The 22,264-nt window shown below is 42.6% G+C and overlaps 1 protein-coding gene across 1 annotated transcript in view; it reads left to right on the top strand.

Moving 5' to 3' along the window:
* LOC306657843 (tubulin polyglutamylase TTLL6-like) overlaps positions 1-12,279 on the top strand; it is a 36,735-nt gene extending 24,456 nt beyond the window's left edge. The window contains exons 14-16 of the mRNA XM_079134278.1: positions 7,148-7,517; positions 8,330-8,598; positions 11,363-12,279. Coding sequence (XP_078990404.1) covers positions 7,148-7,517; positions 8,330-8,598 — 639 coding nt within the window. The 3' untranslated portion in view covers positions 11,363-12,279. The remainder of the gene's footprint in view (positions 1-7,147; positions 7,518-8,329; positions 8,599-11,362) is intronic.
* Positions 12,280-22,264: the final 9,985 nt, after the last annotated feature.

Raw genomic sequence — 22,264 nt, 5'->3', positions numbered from 1 at the left:
GAAAAAAATTTTTAATTGTATCTGTACTCAACATGCAGATTTATTATTTCCTAAACAGTACAGTATAATAACTATTTGCATAGCTTTTCAATTGTATTAGGTTTTATAAATAATCTAGAGATGATTTAAAGTATATGGGAGTAAGCATGTAAGTTATATGCAAATTCTACTCTGATTGATTGATTGATTGAGTGCAGTCCTGGGATTGAACCAAGGGGCACTCTACTACTGGGCTATATCCTGACCCTATTTATGTATTTATTTGCAGTACTGGGAATTAAACTCAGGGACACTTTACCACTGGACTACATCCTGAGCCCTTTTTATTTTATTTTTAAACAAGATCTCACTAAGTTGTCCAGGCTGGTCTCAAACTTGCAATCCTCCTGCCTCAGCCTTCTAAGCAACTGGTACTACAAGCATGCTACTGTGCCTGGCTACTTCATTTTATATAAGGGACTTGAGCATCTTTGGATTTTGGTATCCATGAGGCAGAGTGGTCCTAGAACAAATTCCCCTAGGATTAGAAAGGATGAGTGCGCTTACAGATCTTCTGCAGTAACAGAACAAAGCTGAAATTACAGCATCAATATAATTCAAATAAAAATATTAATTTAATATAGCAGTTGCTTTTCTATTTTTTGCAGAAATAAAATTGCCACATGATGTGGTCCCTACCACTCTAGTTTAGGTCCCCTTGTGTTTAATTACACTAAGGGTGACTGAGGGCCATGTAATGACTTGACCATAACTACTGGAACATAGACAGATAGCACTGTTGGGACTTTGTTTGGTCCAAGAGCAGTAGAAAGTAGTTCAATATTTTTCAAAAATTTTAACTATAACCCACAGTAAGAAATCTATTTTATTTTACAACCCATCATATATACACACAGGGAAAAAAAGTTTTCAAAACAGTGTTTAGCAATACTACATATGGTGTGGTGTGACTCATTAGATATTTTCTGTTCTTTTTTATTCTATTCTTTTTAAAAAATACCAATTATAATCCACTAAATTAATTTCATGACCTACAAATTGGTTTATAACCCTAGTTTGAAAAGCACTTTTAAGAGAATATGTCTTGGAGCATTACAATGCTGGATTTGGCAATGATTTCTTGGGTACAACAACAAAAGCCCAAAGAAACAAAAGCAAAATTAGACAAATAAGACTACATCAAACTTAAACCTTCTGTACAGCAAAGACAACAATCAACAGAAAGAAAAGGCAGCCTATTAAATGGGAGAAAATATTTGCAAACCATATATCTGATAAGGGGTTTGTTTTAGTCTGTTTGGGCTGCTGGAACAAAACACATTAGACTGAGTAGCTTATAAACAACAGAAATTTTTTTTTCTCAGAGTTCTGGAAGCTGGGAAACCCAAAGATAAAGGTGCAGGCATATTTGATGTCTTTCATGGGCACGCTCTTTTTAAAAAAATTTTTTTATTTGTTCTAATTGATTATACAGGACAGTAGAATGCATTTTGCCACATTGTACACAAATAGAGCATAACTTCTCATTCTTCTGGTTGTACATGGTGCTGAGTCACACCTGTAGTGTAATCATACATTTATATAGAGTAATTGTGTTTGTCTCATTTTATCATCCTTCGCATCCCCACCACTTGCCCCTCCCCTCATTCCCCTCTGCATAATCCAAAGTTCCTTCATTCTTCCCTACCCACCCCCCACTATGGATGAGCATCTGCTTATCAGAGAAAACATTCAACCTTTGGTTTTGGGGGTTTGGCTTATTTCACTTAGCATGATATTCTCTAGTTCCATCCATTTACCTGAAAATGCCATAATTTAATTCTTTAAGGTTGAGTAATATTCCATTGTGTATATACATGTGTGTGTGTGTGTGTGTGTGTGTGTGTGTGTGTGTACACCACATTTTCTTTATCCATTCATCTGTTGAAAGCATCTAGGTTGGTTCCATAGTTTTGCTATTTTGAATTGAGCTGCTATAAACATTGATGTGGCTGTGTCACTATAGTATGCTGATTTTAAGTCTTTTAAGTATAAACTGAGGCATGGGATAGCTGGGTCAAATGGTGGTTCCATTCCAAGTTTTCTTAGGAATCTCCACACCGCTTTCCATAATATTTGCACCAATTTGCATTCCCACCAGCAATGTATGAGCATATCTTTTCCCCAACATCCTCACCAACAGTTATTATTGCTTGTATTCTTGATTGCCATTCTGAGTGGAGTGAGATGAAATCTTAGAGTAGTTTCGATTTGCATTTCTATAATTGCTAGAGATGATGAACATTTTTTCATGTTTGTTGATTGATTGTATTTCTTCTTCTGTGAAGTGTTTATTCAGTTCCTTAACCCAATTATTCTTTGGGTTATTTGTTTTTTTGGTGTTAAGGTTTTTGAATTCTTTATATATCCTGGAGATTAGTGCTCTACTGAGGTGAGTATGGTAAAGATTTTCTCCCATTCTGTAGGCTCTCTCTTCACAATATTGATTGTTTCCTTTGCTGAAAAAAAGATTTTTAGTTTGAATCCATCCCATTTATTGATTCTTAATTTTACTTCTTGTGCTTTAGGAGTCTTGTTAAGGAAGTCAGGTCCTAAGCTGACATGATGAAGATTTGGGCCTATTTTTCCTTCTATTAGGTGCAGGGTCTGTGTTTCAGAGTCTGTCTTTGATCCACTTTGAGTTGATTTTTGTGCTGGGTGAGAGATAGAGGTTTAATTTCATTTTGTTACATATGGATTTCTAGTTTTCCCAGCACCATTTGTTGAATAGGCTATGTTTTCTCCAATGTATGTTTTTGGCACCTTTGTCTAGTATGAGATAACCATATTTATGTGGGGTTTTCTCTGTGTCTTCTCTATTTTGTACCATTGGTCTACACGTCTGTTTTGGTGCCAATCCCATGCTGTTTTTGTTACTATTGCTTTGTAGTATAGTTTCAGGTCTGGTATTGTAATGTCAAGGGCCCATTCTTTATAGAAGGTATGTTTTCATTGTGTCCTCCTGTGGTTGAAAGAGCTAGCTAGTTCTCTTGGATTCATTTTTAAAGGCAGTATTCATTGGGGCTCTGCTGTCATCACTTGATCATCTCCCAAAGACTCCAGTTCTTAATACCATCACCTTTGGGGTGAGGATTTTCAGGTATGAATTTGGGGGTATGCAAACAGTCAGAGTTAATATTCAAAATATATGAAGAACTCCTAAAATTCAACAACAAAAAAATGGCTGAATTGAAAAATGGGCAGGAGTGGGGGTGCAGGTCAGTGGTAGAGTGCTTGCAGAGTATGTGCTAGGCCCTGCATTCTCTCCCCAGCCCTGGGGTGGTAGGGGAGGTGCAGAGGACTTGAATGAACATTTCTCTAGAGAGAAGATATATCAATGGTCAATAGACATGAAATGTGAAAACATATCAACACCACTAATCATCAGGGAAATGCAAATCAAAACCACAAAATATCACTTCATCACTTCATATCTGTTTGTTAAGATGGTCACTATCAAATAAAAAGAGGAGTCTAGTTCTTTGGTGGTATGCACATGTTTTTTTTTTTTTTTTTTTTTTAATGTGGTGCTGGGATTTAACCAAGGGCCTTAGACATGGTAGGTAAGCGCTTTACCGCTGAACTGCATCTGAGCCTAAAGAAACAAAAAATAGGGCTAGGGGTATAGCTCAGTAATAAAGCACGTGCCTAGCACATGCGAGGCTTGAGTTTTATCCCTAGCATCAGGCACACACACACAAAAAGGCTTGCTTTATGGTCCAGCAATTTGTCTTAGTGAATGTTTCATGAGCTCTTGGGAAAAAAAATGTATATTCTGAAGTTACTGGGTATTTAAAGGCTCTTTCTTTAGACAGGTATAAGTAAGTCTTGCTTTCTGTGTAACAAGCTCTACCTTTTTAATTGGAATTTTAATTCCATTTTCATTTTATATCACTAATATGATTGAGCTCAGGGTTGAAATTTTGTTATTAGTTTTCTATTCATTTTTTCTATTTTTGCTTTTCCCCTGCATTCCTCCCTTTCTGCCTTCTTTTGGGTTAAATTGAAAATTTAATATTAGTCTTAACTCTTGATTTCCCTTTTAGCTGTAACTTTTTGCCTCTTTTCAGTGACTGTTCTATGGATTTCAATATGCATCTTTTCCTTATCAAAATGTACTTAATGTTGTACTTAATTTTAAATATAGAAAGCAATATTTTGTTTTCATACATTACAAATCCCACAATACAGTGTTAAAATTGTTGCTTTAAAAGGTTATAGTATTTTAAAAGGATGTATATTTTAAAGTTATTTTTTAGTCTAAAAATCTCCCTTCATTATTTATTGTAGTGCACATTTACCTGCAGGTGAAGAATTTTCTATTTCTGTGTATCTAAATGTCTTTATTTAGACTTCATTTTGAAGAATTTTTTGGGGAAACCTAGATTTCTAGGCTCTTTTTTTTTTTTTTTTTTTTTTTTCAACATTTGAAAGATGTTGTTCCATTATCTTCTGGTTTCTTTAAACATTAAAAGTCAGCTGGACATGGTGGCAAGTTCAAGGTCAGCCTGGGCAATTCAGGAAGACCCTGTCTCAAAATAAAAAATGAAAAGGACTGGGATGCAGCTCAGTGGTAAGGTGCCTCTAAGTTCAATCCTCAGTACCAAGAAATAAAAATAAATATAAAATAAAATGAGAAATCAACTGTATTCATAATAATGCCCTCTATGTAATATGTCATTATCTGTGAATTTTAGCTTTTTGTTGTGTCTACGTGTGGTTTTTATTTGTATTTCTTCTATCTGGTATTATTGAGTTTGTTGGTTTTCTAAGTTCATGGTCTTTCATCAAATTTGAAAAGTTTATGACTATTATTCAAATATCTTTTCTGCCTTATTTTGTTTCTCTTATCCTTTGGGGACTTTTAAGAATATGTACATTAAAAAAAAGAACATGTATATTAAATCACATAAACAGACTTCTTGGGTTCTATTTATTTTTCTTCAGTCTTGTTTCTCATTTGTTCTTTAGATTGGATAACTTTTTCTTTTCAATATTGGGGATTAAATCCAGGAACACTCTACCACTGAGCTATGCCCCCAGTTCTTCTTATTTTGAGATAAGATCTCCCTAAGTTGTCCAAGCTGGTCTTGAACTTGTGATTCTCCTGCTCCAACCTCAAGTAGCTGGGATCACAGATATGCACCATTATTATAAATTATTTTTAATTGGTACATTATAATTATTCATAATACAAATTCTTTTTATAGTTTTGGTTTCTATGCTTAGATTCACAACTTAAAAAAATTCTCATGCATATGTTCCTTTAATTCTTTGATCATATTTATAATGCCTGCTTTAAAGTCATTGTATACTTATGAACCAACATTTGGGTCATTTCAGAGCCAATTTGTACTAACTACTTTTTCTCTTGAGTGTGGATTATATTTTTTTTATTTCTTGGCATTTCTGGCAGTTTTATGTTTGGATGCTGGGCATTATGAATATGAATACATGATGCTGTGACTAATTGTAGGGTCTCTGGATTCTATTTATTCCTCTAAATCCCAAATTATTAATCTACTGTGGTAAGCAGCAATTGGAATCTCTTTAATTATTTCAGTCTCCAGAGCTGCTTATTTATTGAATCTTCTGGAGTCCTTTCCCCCTCATTGCCCCTGGCTCTCAGCATGTATAGTTTATCAGTCTGTCAAATTGCACATGAGAGATTTCCCCTTTTCACAATTTACCCCATTTTTCTGGCTTCTCTGTTGTGGCTCTGTTGCCCAAGCCATGTGGTATCCTTGGACAAAGGCTGCAAAGCTGCAAATAAGTGCAGGTCCCTTTGCTCGCCCCTCTGCAAGAATAATTTCCAACCATCCATTTATTTCTTCATACCAATTTTCCAAAGTAAGGATGTGCAGGTTGCCTTCAGTTCTGTCCCACTGTAAATAACACTGAAGTGAATATTCCTCTATTTTTAAAATTCTGATAAAACATATAACATAAAATTTACTACTTTGCACCAGGTACAGTGGTGTATGCTTATAATCCAGCTACCTGGGAGACTGAGGTAGGAGAATCAAAAGTTTGAGGCCAGCATTAGCAACTCAGTGAGACTCTGTCTCAAAATAAAACATAAAAAGAGCTGGGGATATACCTCAGTGGTAAAGCGCCTACGGGTTCAATCTCAAGCACAAAACAAAACAAAACAAAAAAATTTACCATTTTAAGCACTATAATTGTACAATTCCATGGCATTAAGGATAGTCACTAATTTGTGCAACTATCACTACTATACATTTTTAGAACTTTTTTGTCACCCTAAACAGAAACTCTGTACCCATTAAATATAGCTCTCCATTCTTCCCTTCCCCCAGCCCTTGGTAACGTCTATTTTACTTTCTGTTTGTATAAATATGACTACTCTAGCTACCTTATATAAGTGGAATTATACAATATTTGTACTTTTATGTCTAGATTATTTCACCTACCATTATCTTTTGAAGGTCGATTGACATTGTGATACATCAGAATTCTCTTTGAAACTAAATAAGACTTCATTCTATGTATATACTATATTTTGTTTATTCATTCATCTCTTGGAACACATTTGAACTGCTTTCACCTTTTGGTGAAAAATGCTGCTAGGAACATTGGTGTACATAATTTTAAAAGAGATATTCATAATTTAAAAATAGTAACTTATTTAGTGTATACACCCAGCAGCGGAATTGCTAGGCAACAGGATATTTGTATTTCATTATGCCAGTTATTTCTAAATGGTGTAAAATGATAATATCAGTTTATATTCTTGGCAGCAGAGAGTGCCTATGCATCCACATCCCCACCAATAGTGGTATTATTCAGCTTTCTAATTTTTGCAAGTCTGATAACTGTAAAATAACACCTATTTTTCTGATTTACAATTTCTTATTTTTAAAGATCTCTAGAGGAAGCTGTAGGTTTTCCTCACCATTTTATCTTCTGCCCTAGTGTTTAACCAGTTCATGGTTACGAAACTATTCTAACCTAAATCTTTCTTGCTGCTGCTGAATTTCACTCTTAATTAACCATTTTAACCATTACTATTTGTTTCATTCAAGAATAGGATAGGAAGGAGCCCTTTGCTTTCTACAATTTCGATTTAGACTGTTTTCTCTTTCAGCCCTTAACCTCAGTAGAAACTTCCCCTGAATCTACCACTTGGGGCTCAACCTCTCCGGAGTCTCTACCAAGCCTGACACTGACCACCAGTTCTGAATGCAGTAGCCCAGAAATTGTCAGGATTGTATCCTTTAAATATAAACAGCAGCAGATCCCTCCAAAGTTCATCCAGGAAAACATATCAAAACCTTCTGTGCCTGCAAAATCCTGGAGCTTCTCACGGAGTTTGAACCCAAGCTGGGCTTTGCTAAAGAAAGACATGAAGGAGCAGCATCTGGTGTCAGAGTTATTGACCAAGGTTCGGTTGAGAGGGAAGCTCTCCTTGTTCCCAGCTTACTGCAACCGGAAGCAGGTGCTGAGTGACCTGTCAGGTGAATGCCAATGTATACAGGGTTATGTCAGGAGCTTAGGTGTGTTAATCAGCTTTCCATTACTATAACAAAATACCTGAAATCATTAACTTATAAAGAGAAAAGCTTTATTTTGTCTCACAGTTTTAAAGGTTCCAGTCTGTGATCAGGCAGACCCATTTCTTTTAGACTTCTGGTATGGGCACTGGTTGGCAATGGTGGAGAGCACATGGTGGAGCAAAACTGCTTACCTCATGGCTAGAATGCAAGAGGAAGAACAGGGGCTAAAGTTGTACAGTCCCCTTCAAGGGCATGCTCTCAGTGCGCTAAGGATCTTCCACTAGGCCCCACCACCTAAAGATTCTACCACCTCCCAATAGCAGCACCTGAGGACCAAGTCTTTAACACATGGGCCTTTGGGGGCACATTTATCATCCAAACTATAGTATTAGGGAAGAGAGAAACGAACAGAACCAGGTCTAACTTTTTGGGATCCGCAGTCATGAGGAAGGGTTCTAGACCCTGCCTTCAGGGAAACCCATCTGTTGGTGCTCTTAGGAAATCTCTTGTCTGACTGAGAAGACAAAAGGATCAAATAGAATGTTGAGTCTGAGGAGCCTCTTCAACACTTCCTGATTCTTGTTCAGATGATCTTGTCCCAATTAGAGGGAAGAGGAATGATTTGGAGGAGAGTTGCCACAAGTGATTCTGGTTCCAAGAGCTTCAGTCAGTTTTAGTCAGTTTTTTGGCCCAAGTTGGAGGTGCGTTTTGCCAGGAATTAGTGCTGAATCCAGCAGCACAAACTGATGATGCCATTGACTTTGTCTTTCCAGAAAACTCCTTCCTGCCAAGGAAGTGCTTCTCCTATAGCCACAGCCCTAGTGAGAAGGGACAGCTGGATGTGCCCTCCCTCCTCCTCCTGCAGAGTCCTCACAGCCATGACTATTCTCTGAAGGACCTTCTGGTGGTTGCCACTCCTGCCCGACTGGATCCAAGACCTGGCAGAAGCCATACGGGTGCTATGAGGGACCCACATATACAGGAGCAGGAAGCATACAGCCACTGCCTGATCTCTGGCCAAAAAGGATGTGAAAGGAACTAGGTAGGCTGCCTATATTCCTGGCATGTGTTGGTGTGTTAGCAGGCATACTCTCTCAATTTTTCTGAAATGTTGAGTATGTAGGAGGCTAGATGGATTGATAAAGACATACAGGTAAATAAACAATCAGGACTTGCCTGAGTCAAAATGTGAGCCCCTTGCTTTATATATTTCTGATAAGACAGAACTGTCCCCACCACAAAGTGCACTTTGCTTTGCCTGTCACTTATGACGGTCATAAACTCAGGTCCCAGAAAGAAAGAACCGTACCAACCTCGAGGAATTGATTTTCACATCCTTCGAGTTGTGCCAGCCTGGCTCTAGCCCAGATCACTTGGTCTAACTGCTAACCTTGGAATGGCAGGAGACAGAAAAATAGGACCGTGGAGACTGCTTGATTCCATTGTATGAAAAGATGGAGGAGATGGTGAGAGGCTTCCTGTCAGAACTTTAGTCTAGATTCTGAAGGAAGGCCCTATATATAATCACAGGAGAACTCTATAAAGTAGTGTTGCCTGAGGAAAGGGATGGTGCTACTTGGCTGTCTATAGAAGTAGGCTATGCATTTGAGTCCTCTCCCTCTGTAACCTAAAACAGACTGTCACCAGACACTGACTTGGCCCCCTGGTGACCAAGAGCTCACACTGCAGGGGGGCCTGCAAGTAAACAGTCTTCACCTCCAGTATTTGTAAAAATGCACAACACTGGACCTACTCTTCAAAATTCTGAATATGGAGGTCATAAGTGACAGGCCCAGGAATCTGCATTTGAATGAAGCTCCTCCGATAGTCCTTTTACCATGCCAGGTCTTTTCTTTTCCAAACTTCCCACATGACCAGAATTATGTGGGGACCGTTGTTATACCTAGAATTTCCAGACCAGGCACCTGAAAATTCTGACAAGAGGTCTGGAATATGGCCCTGGGAATTTGTCTTTTGAACAAGTATCTTGGGTATACATTGATTTATAAATGGATCAGGATGAAGCTTGAGAAAAGGACTTCTGCATAATAAATGATGGTTGAATGAAAGAAGGAAAGGGCAGCAGAGAGTCCATGTGGTGGATTAGGGTTTTCTTGAGTGTAGTAATAACAGACCTTCCAAATAACAAGTTTAATAAGCCAATCCCAAGAAATCAAAGGCTGAATGTTTTCTCTGATAAGTGGATGCTGATCCATAGCAGGGGTTGGGTAGGGAAGAATGAGGGAATTTTGAATTGTACAGAGGGGACTGAGGGGAGGGGTGGGGATGGAAAGGATGGTAGATTGAGACAGACATTATTATCCTATATATATGTAAGAAAAAAAATTTAAATATTTATCACTGTCCAAAAAGATAATGAAGAGAATAAATAAAAGTAAAAAAAAGTTACAAATAAAAATAAATAAAAAAATAAAGTAAAATGCCACAAACAAACAAACAAAACACCAAGTTTACATACCATAGTTCAGGGAATCTTCTGTTTAATGCTGTGAGATTGACAAAGTAGAGGTTATTACCTGATCCCCAATTTGCAAATGAAGAAATGAAGGTTTGAGAATGTTACATGATCTGCCCAACCTCATGCGAGTGAAGGACTCTGAACAAATCACCCAGTGTTTCCTCCTCTTTATTACTCCACCTCAAACTTAAGAGTCTGTCCTGACTCATTTAAGGAATGGCATCCTGAGAAAATTTTTCCATTGTTCTGCTGAAGTCACTATGATCTCATTATCCGTTTTTTGGATCCACTTTTACAGTGGTTGGTCCCTGAGCCTAGGATGCAGATCTGTATAACAGTTGAACTCTAAGGGTTAAATAACCAATTTTGTAAGATTTTGAGGGTAACTCAGTCTTGGTAAAGAGGGTAGCTTCAATGATGGTGGTGGTGGTGGTGGTAGTGGTGGTGATGATGATATTGTCCTGCTGCTGCTGAGCCTTGCATGAATTGAACCAAGACACATTTACATTTGGTGTCCTAAAAGCTTTGCACAATTATCTCAGTCCTCAAGGCATTGTTATTCCCTTTTTTCAAATGGGGAAACCAAAGCTTATAGAGGTTAAGTAATTTATCCATGGGCACACAGCTTTTTTTTTTTTTTTTGGTACCAGGGATTGAACCCAGGAGTGCTTAACCACTGAGCAACACTCCCAAACCCTTTTTATTTTTTGAGACAGGGTTTCACCGAGTTGCTTAGGAACTTGCTAAGTTGCTGAGGCTGGCCTCAAACTTCCAATCCTCCTGTCTCAGTCTCCTAAGCCACTGTGATTACACACATGTGCTACCATGCCCGGCTGCAAACAATTACTTTTTTTGTGTGGGGGGTACCCAGTGAACTCAGGGGCACTGGGCCACTGAGCCACATTCCCAGCCCTATTTTATATTTTATTTAGAGACAGGGTCTCACTGAGTTGCTTAGGGTCTCACTTTTGCTGAGGCTGGCTTTGAACTCTCCATCCTCCTGCCTCAGCCTCCTGAGCTGCTGGGATTATAGGCATGTACCACTGTGCCCAGCTGCACACAGCTTCTTAACCACTATCACATACTATCTGCAGTCAGTCAACCTGGCTGCTCTTAAATGGTCCATATGAATGTTTGGGGTAGTAAGGCTGAAGGAAAATGAATGCTGTATAGGTGAAAGGAGTTTCTGGTGATTGTGAATGTGAAACATCTAAGCACCTCCTGATCCACTAGGTAGGAATGGTGACGATGAGTTAATTGACTTTAACATTCTGGCAGCCATTATGAAAGAAAATCTAAGAAACATCTATTTTTTTTTTTCTTCCAGAATCAGACTGGATTTCTACCATTTTTTCTTTTCCTACCTCTTACACCAGGAAATTATTTGTCTCTTCCCACAATGTATATAATGTCTACAGAACCAACCAAAAGTTCCATTTCCTCCTATAGCAATCCTGGTGTGATAAATACTTCCCATTAGCACCACCAAGGCCAATAGCCTTGCTTTTGTACCCGCCCAGTGAGCTTACAGTATTGTAGGACCATGACTTCCCTGGTGATTGGTGCTGCCCCAGTTAGCATACCAGTTGCCTCGGCAGTGGCTCTCCTCTGGGTTCTCACCTTCATCCAGAACACTCCCCCAAGTAAAGCAACTTGGGGGACTAGTGTTTCAGAGGACTCATGATCTCCAGGAGTCTAAAGCCCTCAGCCCATCAACAGACCTATGCCAGTTGGTCTTCATTTCTAAAGATGAGTCAGGAGCAGGGATGAGCATGACGGATAACTCCTGAGTGGGGGAACTGGAGCAGTTGCTACCTGTGCAAGATCAGACCTCCTCCCGCTCCAGCCAGTCCAAATACCCACCACCTTAGTGCTCCAACATCATCTTGCTACTTCCTGTTTCAACCCAGCTCATTCTTTCTGGCAAAGACAGAGGTGAGGTGAAAGTGCCCTACCCATAGATGTTTCTTCCACTGACTTGCAGAAATTATATGCCTTCCCCTCATGTATACATGAATAAAATAAATTGTCATGTTCAATGCTAGCACAAAGAGCCTGATCCAGAGAGAGAATGGGAATGGGAGGTGGGAAGATAGTTCTTCTGATCACTTCTTACTAAGGAAAATATGTCAGGAGCTTCTGAGAAATTCTTGGGCTGGGAACCCAAAGCCCAAGACAGCCAGCCTATTCTGGGGTACAATGGCACCTCCATCTCTGCCCAGCACAAGACTAGCTATATTAGTTAGGATTCACTAGAGGGACAGAACCAACAAGGTGTGTACATATGTGTAAATCAAATAGGGTATTTATTTATTTATTTTGTTACTAGGGATTGAACTCAGGGTCATTCAACCACTGAGCCACATCCCCTGCCCTATTTTATATTTTATTTAGAGACAGTTGCTTAGCACCTCACTGTTGCTGTTGCTGAGCCCGGCTTTGGACTCACAATCTTCCTGCCTCATTATAATAGAGTATTTATTAACCTCACTTACATGTTCAGAGACTGGACAGTCCTACTGCAGATGGCCCATCTGCAGGCTGGAGAGCCAGAGAAACCAGTATTTGCTCGGCCCAAGAAGCTGGAAGCCTCAGAATAAAAGGGACCAATGATGTAGCCCTAGTTTGAGGCTGAAGGCCTGGAAATTCCTGGAGAATTGCTGGTGAGAATCTATGTTGGAAGACTGAAGGAGGTGGAGTCTGATGTCCACAGGTGCTGGTAGTAGCAATAGACACCCACTCAAGAACAACTGGGTTTCTCAAGAATTGAGCTTGCATCTGCTGCAGCTTCTTTCTGTTTTTTGTTCCATTGGGGGCCCCAGCCTACTAGACAGTGCTGCCTACTTCAGGGTGGGTCTGCCCCCTCAATTTTCTATTCCACATGTCAGTCATCTTTGGAAACACCCTCACAGATACATGCGGAAGTCTCTTAATCCTAGGTGTTTCCTAGGCATCTCTAAATCCAATCAACTTGACAATCCAGATTAAACGTCACAAGGCCCTAGGTATAACATCTTACCTTGTATGCCAGTTCATTCTCTGCCCTTTCCAGGAGTATGATTCAAGATTTTTGCCTCATTGCTCTTTCTGAATTAGGTCCCTGGTGAGAGCTTTGCAAGGGACGTATGGGGAGGGCTAGAAGTAAGGTCTGAAGACAAGCACCTGCTTCACAGTGGTGATCCAGGTTTGCCTATGAATTTCCAATGAAATGAATGTCTGGTCTCAAGGATGTTGGAGAATCTAGGATACTTGAACCCTGAACTCCTCAAGCAAAAGACCTTAATTATCCAAAGTATTTAATGCTATAAAGTTGCCATAGAACACAGCTTAGCCTAAGCAAAAGATGTAAGACTTGCTGAAATGGAACCTCCCAAAAGCACTACATCTCTCCTCTTTCCTCCCTCATCACTAGTTTCAGTCAGTCAAGCATCCTGAACTGATGAAAAGAAATTCTATTAATAAGGTAAAATCAGAATTTTTTTGTCTTTCTAAGGGACATTTTGGTGCCAGCACCTTTGCTCCTAGAGACAGGGCCAGCTTCTTGGGCAGGCAATCTGTGAAGTCACTCAGGGACTCACACATAAAAGGGCTCTGCACTTGGCTTAATGTTCTATTAAATTCTTGAAATTCTGAATAATTTATAAACAAGAAGCCCTGAATTTTAATTTTGCACTGGGCTTGCCAAATTATGGAGCAGGTCCTACCTGGGGACTCTTAACAGCTCTGGCTAGCCAATAAGAAGGCAGAATGTCTGGCTACCTTCCCAGCCCCACCCACCTGCTGTCTGCTGACCCAAAGGGCTATGTAGAGCAACTGTCTGCTTTTGCTGAATGCTTATGGAAGACAAAGGAGGCCTGCAGCAGTTCCTCCTTCTGTGGAGCATACAGTGGGCAGGTCCACATATGACTAGCTTCAGCTAGGAGTGCCAGTACAGAAGCAAGCACCATCATACCCAGCTGATGACTGAAGTCCACTTCTTTGGAGGAGGTGGTCACAGGAAGGTATAAATGGGATTTTAAAAAGTGGATATTAAGTGTGGACTGGTATATGGACCTAAAATAAATTACAAACAACCCTCAATGTGATAAAGACCTAAGATCCAGTCCAACTTAGTCAAATTAGGAAGAAAAATTAGGTGATAAAGATGGAAAGATGGTTTAGGAGACCCAGGGACCCTCTGTTTCTATTGCCATTATTGCGCTCCTTGTGATAGCTACTTGTTTGTGTGGCTATCTCTCTACTGCAATGTATCATGCTTTTACATCTTTTATTTCTTTTAACCTAGTAACTGGGATGTAATAGGAATTCAGTAAATGTTTGCTACATGAGTTAATATTGTGGAGGATCTAAAATGTTATTCTGGGATGTGACTACCTAATTCAGTGGGACGTGGGAAACCACTGAAGGGTTTGGAATGGGAGAGACTTTATTTAGTGTTAGGAAGATGAGTCTGGATAGTGGGTGGAATGCTGATTGGTAAGGGGGAGAGATCCAAGGTCAGAGAGCTGTTGGGAGGCTCATAAGGTGGTCTGGCCTTCAAGTGCATCTAAAAGGATGACTGACTAGAAGGAAAAGGACAAAGAAGTATCTCAATAAATCAGAAAAAGAAAAATGAAAGGACAAAGAAGCAGATGACAAAAACAGCAGAGAGCTGGGACATGGCAGCTGAGTGCATGGAAAGGAAGAGGAAAAGGAAGGGCTTCAAGAATGGAGTCCCCTGAAATAAAACAAGAACTGGGGCTGGGGCTGCAACTCAGTGGCAGAGCACTCACCTAGCATGTGTGACGCACTGGGTTTGATCCTTGGCACCGCACTAAAAAAATAAAAAAATAAAAATAAAAAAAGGCATACTATCCTTCTACAACTACAAAAAAAAAAAAAAAAAAAAAAAAAAAAAAAAGAGGAAGAAAGAAAACAAGAACTTTGGGAGAAGGAACTTTTGAGGGATTGAGATCAGGGGTTATCTGTTTCATAAAGTAGTTGAACGAGTTTCAGTTCCCAGATGGATTTAAAAAAGCAACACTGATGAAAAAGTTTCCAAGTGCAAAAGTGATGTTCCTGAAGACCAAGTTGTTAAAAATGTCTATTTTGGACTGGGCAGGTTTTCCTGATCTCTAAGCTCAGAATTAGGTGAGCAGTTCTCAAGACATGTGGTTCCCCCTAGACCAGATTAATCCATTTCAGAGAGGGGAAGTTACTGGACTTAAAAAGTTCTCTGGGGGTATAAACCAGTAGTAGGAGAGGTGCTTCGCCTGAATGGGGCCCTTGGTTCAATTCACAAGCACCTAAATAAATATAAATCAATCTTCCCCAGGGGTTTCTGATACATAGCTCACCCCACACTGGATAACCCCAAGTCATTTCATACAGGCCAGGTAATTTGCTAGCCTTAAAAGGGTGATTGCAGATTCCAGTTTTCCTTCTACTCTGGCATTGAGTATAAGTCTGGCAGATTGGCAGCTGTTCCAAATGTTCTCCCCCACCCATACTGGATGATTACATGAGCTGAATGTAATCATTCACAACCCTTGTCTTTACAGCTGGCATGTCACTTAGCTTAATTACAGCACACAGTGGTATTTCAACTTAAGGAATCTAAAAACGCAATAAAATGGGTTTTGCAAATTGTTAGGAAGGCAATGAAGACCTTGAAACTGCAATTGACTAAGCATTGCTTTCAATTATTTTGCTTTCTCCAGCCATGATTCTAAGTTATTAACTAGCAGCCTGGGAAAGCCAAACAGGCAATGTGTCATGTGGAGGGTATTTCATGCCTCCTGGACGCACACTGTGTGCTGGGGAGGGGCTGGAGGCTCCAGGAGTTGCCGCAGGGTGGGAGGGGATGAGATCGTTCTAAGCACATGTTCTTCCTATCAGGAGCCTGCCAATCAGGCTCCCACCACAACTCTCCCCGTGAGAATTCTGACTGATCTGAGCTGAGCTTCAGCAAGAGCCTCCCTTCCCCTTTGCTCCTATATCTACCACTGTCCCCAGAAAATATGAGAAAAGAAATGTGGGAAAGCAAAGCAAATCCTTTTAAGATCACGAATCAGTGCCTGGTTTCTCTATCTCATTTCTTTTCCTGGCTTACTTCCTGATTCCTCTTAGTGCTTGGTTCTGTACTTCTTGGGCAGCCATTTTAAAGGGGGAAAGGCTGGGGCTGGGGATGTAGCTCAGTGGTAGAACATTTGCCTAGCATGCATGTGGCCCTGGGTTCTGCAGTATTAGTATAACCTAATTAGTATTAGTATAACCTAATACTGCAGAAAACAAAAAACAAGACGGAGGCATTGCTCCTCCACCCTATTTACACAAGCCTAGGAGTCATTATGATAATGAAATGGGACCTGTTCATCTGAGAAAGGGGCAGAAGCAGCAAGATGTTGGAGGAAGAAGGCGGCACTGAGATATTCCCCTTGCCAGGAGCAACACCAGCCTGGAGCCAGCCTGGTGTTTTGGTTTTAGTAATCAGGACCAGAATCCTGGTAATCAGGAGCAGAATGCCAGCTGCCTCCACAGCCATGCCAAGCGGGAGAGCAAACACCAAAATCCTGTTGGCAAAGCCAGCAAGACCAGCAAGGCCATCACAATGTGGCCAAAGCAAACAGAGACTGAGACAGCCCTGCTCTGGTGGACTCTCACTTCCCCTTGGATGTTGCCAAGAGTTAGAATGAGCCAGCTAAACTCACACGTCAGGAAATCCAGTGGCCAGGGGGATGCTCATACCCATTCTAGGGCTGGAGCCCAGGCTGGACCCCTGCCCTCCCTGCTGTGGTCTCCCTTCAGTTCGGCCCATGCCAAAGAAAAGCTGATAAAGATAAACCATTTTCACATGTTATTTTATTTGTTCTTCCAAGCAGTCCTGTGAGAGCAATATTATCCCCATTTCACAGAAGCAGAAACTGAGGATTCAGAAGCAGATCTTGGTCTTGGCCTCTGACTCGGTGTCTGCTCCATTGCTCATTCCCTCTACCCTTCCACCTCCATCCCAAACTCATGTCAGTTCCCACAGTCCCTTCACAGGCAGAGTTCCTCCAGTCTAAGTGGGACTTGAGTTTTTCCATGTCACAGCTGAGAATCAGAAACTTGAGGGGCATTTGTTTTGTTTTTAAGCCAGGAAACAGCTAGTTGACATCCTAATTTTGTCTATCACAACTCTAATACAAATAGAGCCCCAGTGAGAAGAATGTTTATAATTTTAAAAAATTCTTTGGATAGTTCAATAGTATGTCCCCCTGTTTATTTAAACATGAAAGATCTAAATCAACTCCTCCAGTTTTCATTTGGCTGTTTTGACAGAGCTCGAACAGGCCCCCTTTATGACCTGCAGCCCCTTACTGTCTCTAGGGTCCAATGTGCCTATGCAAAGTCATACTCCTTGCTACCTGGTTAGGAACTTTTCATGGGGAGATGCACAGTAGCTATATTCACATCTAATGGAAGCACTGGACTCCTGCTAAGAGAAGAAGGGGAAGAAAAGATTGTTGGTTAGGATATTTCTTGTTTGGTCTCCATTTTTCAGCAGATTTCTTGATTACTTGAGATTCGGTTTAAAGAGAGGGAAGGACAGGAGAGAATAATCATTCACTGGATTCAATGTCAATTAATTGGTCCCTCCTCCCTACCCAGAGTTTTCATTTGCTCTGCTTCTAGAGAAATGGCAGGAAAATGTCATTCCTCAGTAGTGGGAAAATGTAGGTGGGGAGGACATAGGGGACACGTGGGGCAGGGGATTCCCAAAAGACAGCGAGGTCTATGTGAGGTTGCCTCCGAGGTGCCGTTAGAGAAGGCGTGCTCCCTGAAAGCTCAGTCTGACGGTTTTCTCGGAATTGGAGATCAGGATGCGTCCAGGCCAGGCCGGGGTTGCTGTTCCAAGCGACTTGAAGGAGTACGGCTGACCCGGGACGCTGCGCCTCAGCTCTCCTTGGTAGAGAAAGATCCCGGGTGGGTAGCTACTTTCTGAGAGCTTCCGGGACAATGTGCCTTGCAGGCAAAGTCCCGGCGGCCGCCTACTGGCGCTTTCCAGCCCAAATCGTAGGGTCCGGCACCACACGGTGGCTGCAGACAGCGCGGGGCCAACGGGCTTCCCCGGGAACTCCCGCTTTCGCCCCAGCGGGGTCGACCAGACTGGAAGAAGTGGAACAGGAGTCTCAGTAGAAGTGCTCAGGGCAGGGTCACACAACCGCTTACCAAGCGAAGCTTCCCTCCCGCACCTCTGACCACTTGTCCCCAGAATCTCACGCTGGGATGCCCAAAGCCGCAAAAGGAATAAGATGGGGATGGGCTTAGGAACCCGCGCCTCTGCTGCATATGTGGCGCCTATTATGTGCTATGCACTGGAGCTACGCGCTTGAGGAGCCTTATTATCCTCCAAATATCCATTTGCAGATGAAAAAACTGCACCCAAGAGATAGTGTAAGCCAGAATGTATCTGAGGCAAGACAGAACACGGCAGTGATTCTTAAAAGACTTCCCAGGGATTTGGCACCGGCCCTTCCCAGACCACAGTTGTTTGAAATTGATCTGAATACAATTCAGGAGAATTCATTCGTTTCTACTATGGAGATCGGTGTAGCCATCAGGGGAGCAGAGCTGCACTTTCCAGCGTGCCCACCTCCATTCCTTCGCTATTCCCATTAGGACTTCCAGGGATTACTTTTCAGTGTAGGAAACTGAGGCTCAGTGAAGTCCAGGTCGTAGCTAATACAGAGGGCAGCTCCAAGGAAGGTCTTCTGAATCGCAAAGCCAGGGACATCTGAATTTTCTGCCAGGCTACTTTTTCCTCTGAAATTTCATCTACAGAGTAAATGGAACGTTGAAAACCGGCTGTTAGGAGCTTGACTGCCCACGCCAGGAGGCTTCACTCCAATCTACCTCTGCTCAGAGCAGTTAATCTCCTCATGTGGAGAGCTATTTGCTGGATGAGACCCCTGAGCTCTCTGCCCTCCTCCCTCCCTCCCTTCTTCTTTTCTTCTTTCCCCTCAGGGGTCTGTGAAGGAGAGTTGGTTGGGTGTCATTCTTTCCTTTAACTTCTCAGACTCTAGTCACTTGGCTAGGACTGGGCAGGGGGCAAGTGACCATGGGTTTTTCTGGGTAACAGACAGTTTGGTCTTGGCAAGGAGGCAGGCAGGATTTTTTTTTTTTTTTTTTTTTTGCCACTAAGTGCTAGGCTGTGTTGTGGTGGTCACATCACTGCATTGATTTGATTCTGGCATCAACATTGTAGTTGTTATTATATTCATGGGGATACTATTCTCAGGGAGATAAAGAGCCTGAAACTGGCAGGATGTGGGATCAGGGAGGTCTGTGTTCAGTTTTACCCAACCTCATAGCTCCTTCTCTGCTTTGCTGGCCTGTGACCCAAAAATGGTTTGGAAATGGGACAGTTCCTCACACTGTCAACATTAAGAAGGATAGCTGCAGCAACCATTCTCTTAAAGTTTAGTAATTAAGTTTCTTCTTTTTTTCCAGGGGGGTGAATTTACTGGGGATTGAACTCAGGGACACTTTACCACTGAGCCACATCCCCAGCCCTTTTATTATTTTGGGACAGGGTTCCCCTAAGTTGCTGAGGTTGGTTTTGAACTTGCAATCCTCCTGCCTTGGCCTCCTGAGCTTCTGGGATTACAGGTATGGGTTTAGGTCCCTTACTTAAAGAGTTCAGATTTCCATTTGTCCCGAAGGAAACTGTTCCTACCCTTAACCCTCCACATATGCCTGGTGTCCCTTCAGAGAAACATCTTTTAGGTGATTCTGAAAAAATGGTAACCTGCCCCTTTCTGCTCTCCTCATCCTTCCAATTTACCCATCATTTCCATAGTAGGGTTTCCAGAGACAAAGGCCCTTGGGATGTTCCTTCCTCAGCCTCAAGTGGGCAGCAAGGCAGCCTAATGGAAGGCCACTGTTGGTTTCCAGGGGGATAGGGTGGGGGGATTGGATTTCGGAATATCTCCTCCTTCCAGAATTCCTCCTTTATTCCCTCCTTCTTTTTCACCCCCTGGACTTTCTTGTCCCACCAGTTTCCAAAGTGCAGAGGATGTTTACCCTGCGGAGGGAGGCCGGGATGGCGCTGAGGTCAGAAGCCTGATTCACTGCCCGGAGACACCCGAGCCCGGCCCCCACCCAGAGGCCCAAGCTCTGCGGAGGGTGGAGACCGAGGCTTGGAATCCCTTGCGTGCGCGGCCAAGAATCGCCCCCGCCTCCCAGGCATCCCTATCGCGACCGGGGGCTTTTTCTCCCAAAGGTTCCCCTCCAGGCCCGGAAGCGCTAAACCCTAGTACTTCTCCGAGGGGACCCTGGGAGCTCGCCCCCCCCAAACCCCGCCCCTATCACTGCCATAAGCTACCCAGGATCGAGGTTTAGGGCAGGGGAGGGAGAAGGTGGTTTGCATAATAAGGCTTTTTGGAACCCATCTGGGGCATTCCCTGACCCCCCCCCCCCCGCAAGCCCCTTTTACCCCAAACCGCGAGAATGACTCCCCTTCACTCTTGGGGAGGAAGAAGCAGGAGACAGAGAAAACCAAGATACATACTGTGTCCCACCAGCTAGGAGTTGAGGGCTCAAGGGACTTGGAAATGAGGATGGAAGAAAGGGAGGTTCAGTCTCCCCCTCTTTCCATCCTTGTTCTGTAGCGAGGGTCCCCCTACCTTCAGAACCACGAAAGGATTAATAATTCAACAGCCACCCCCTTCCCTTTCCTTCCACCTGGAGGCTCTGGGAAGGTACATCTCGGGGGCCCCCGGATGCTCCGAGGTCCCAGGTGGAGTCAGTTGAGCGGATGGGGCAGCCCCTCCTTGCCTGCACCGCCCCAACCCTGGCCAGCGTCTGCTTCAGCCCGTCGGCTCGGCCCCGCTCTGACCCCAGCGCGCTGATAAGCCCCCAGACGACCAAACATCGTTAACTTCTTTGCCTTTCTAGACTTCTCCCTACTTGTCCCTTTCGCGACCCCTGGGCCAGGGGGTCGCCCGGGGTGTCTCTGTACTTTCCTAGGCCGCTGGACTCCAGTACACCACAGTTCTCTACTTTGCCACGTATAACTCTCTACCTCTGCCCCCCCCCCCGCTCTCCCTTTTACCCCCGCCTTCGTTTTCTGCCCCCAGAACCAAATTTCTGTGTCACCCAATGGCTCTAAAATAGGGCCCCCTCACCATCTCCTGCACCACAACCCACCTTGCCCATGTGGACACTGCCTCAGAGGAGCTTCAGAAAACAGTGAAAACTGAGAGAAAGGGGAAATTGATGTTAGAGAATGTCAACAGAGGTTTCAGAAACTGAAGCTTAAAATCCCTCTCAATCCAACTCTGAATATGGGGCTGGGGTAGGGAAAGGACGGAACTGCCCACTCAGACTGAAAAGCCAAATGATGCTCTCAACTCATTTCCCTTTGTTTCTTTAGATTTTGTTCGCAATCAAATGAGGATCAGACTGATGAGAAACAGTGTCTACACTGAAACAACCGTTGCTGAGCAACACCAGGATAGTCATCGTTTTTCCTTGGCATCATGAAGTGTAGACTGCCTGTGTAGGTCAAGGTCCCAGGTTCTAAGACCATCTGTCCAGCATGGAGGGAGCTGCCGTTAGAAATCTGGTCTTTCACTGCAGCAGATTGCTTCAGGGGTCCCCACTCTGTCACCCCTGCAACACTGGTTCTACTCTCAAGAAGATTCTTCCTCAGCTCTTCCTCCCCTGGCCCCACACTTCAGGAGTGGGGGAAGGGAAGGATCCTGGAGAGATTCCCCTGGAAGACAGACTCTGCCCAGAGTCAGGGAAGGGGCATGGGGAAGTGGCATACCCAAGGGCAGTGGCACCCACATGGGAGAGAAAAATGCTCCCCAGAGTGGACCTGCAGACCTTCTCCTTCCTGGAAGAACCACTTTCCTTTCTAGACAACAGTAGCTGCCATTAGCCCAAGTATGCAGCTTATATGAATTCAAACAATTGTTTGGATAGATTAGAACATTTTCTCACTTGAAATGACTTGATATCAGGACCAAAAAAATTAAATGTCATTGGTCAGAAATTAGTCCTTCAGGCCATTTCTGGCCGAGGTCTTTTGGTAATAATAATGATGATTACCTGAATGATTTTAAACAAAAACTTTAGAATTTGATTTCCTGAACCCATATTTCACTTCCAACAATTCGAAGGGGTAGAATTTAACAAAATCTTGGGGACAGTACAAGTGGGTTTCAAACTTCAAGCACTGTGTGGAGGTATTTGATATAGAGTG

This window comes from Sciurus vulgaris, assembly GCF_902686455.1.
Source record: "Sciurus vulgaris genome assembly, chromosome: 3".
Lineage (NCBI taxonomy): Eukaryota > Metazoa > Chordata > Mammalia > Rodentia > Sciuridae > Sciurus > Sciurus vulgaris.
This window is presented reverse-complemented; position numbering and strand designations above follow the sequence as displayed.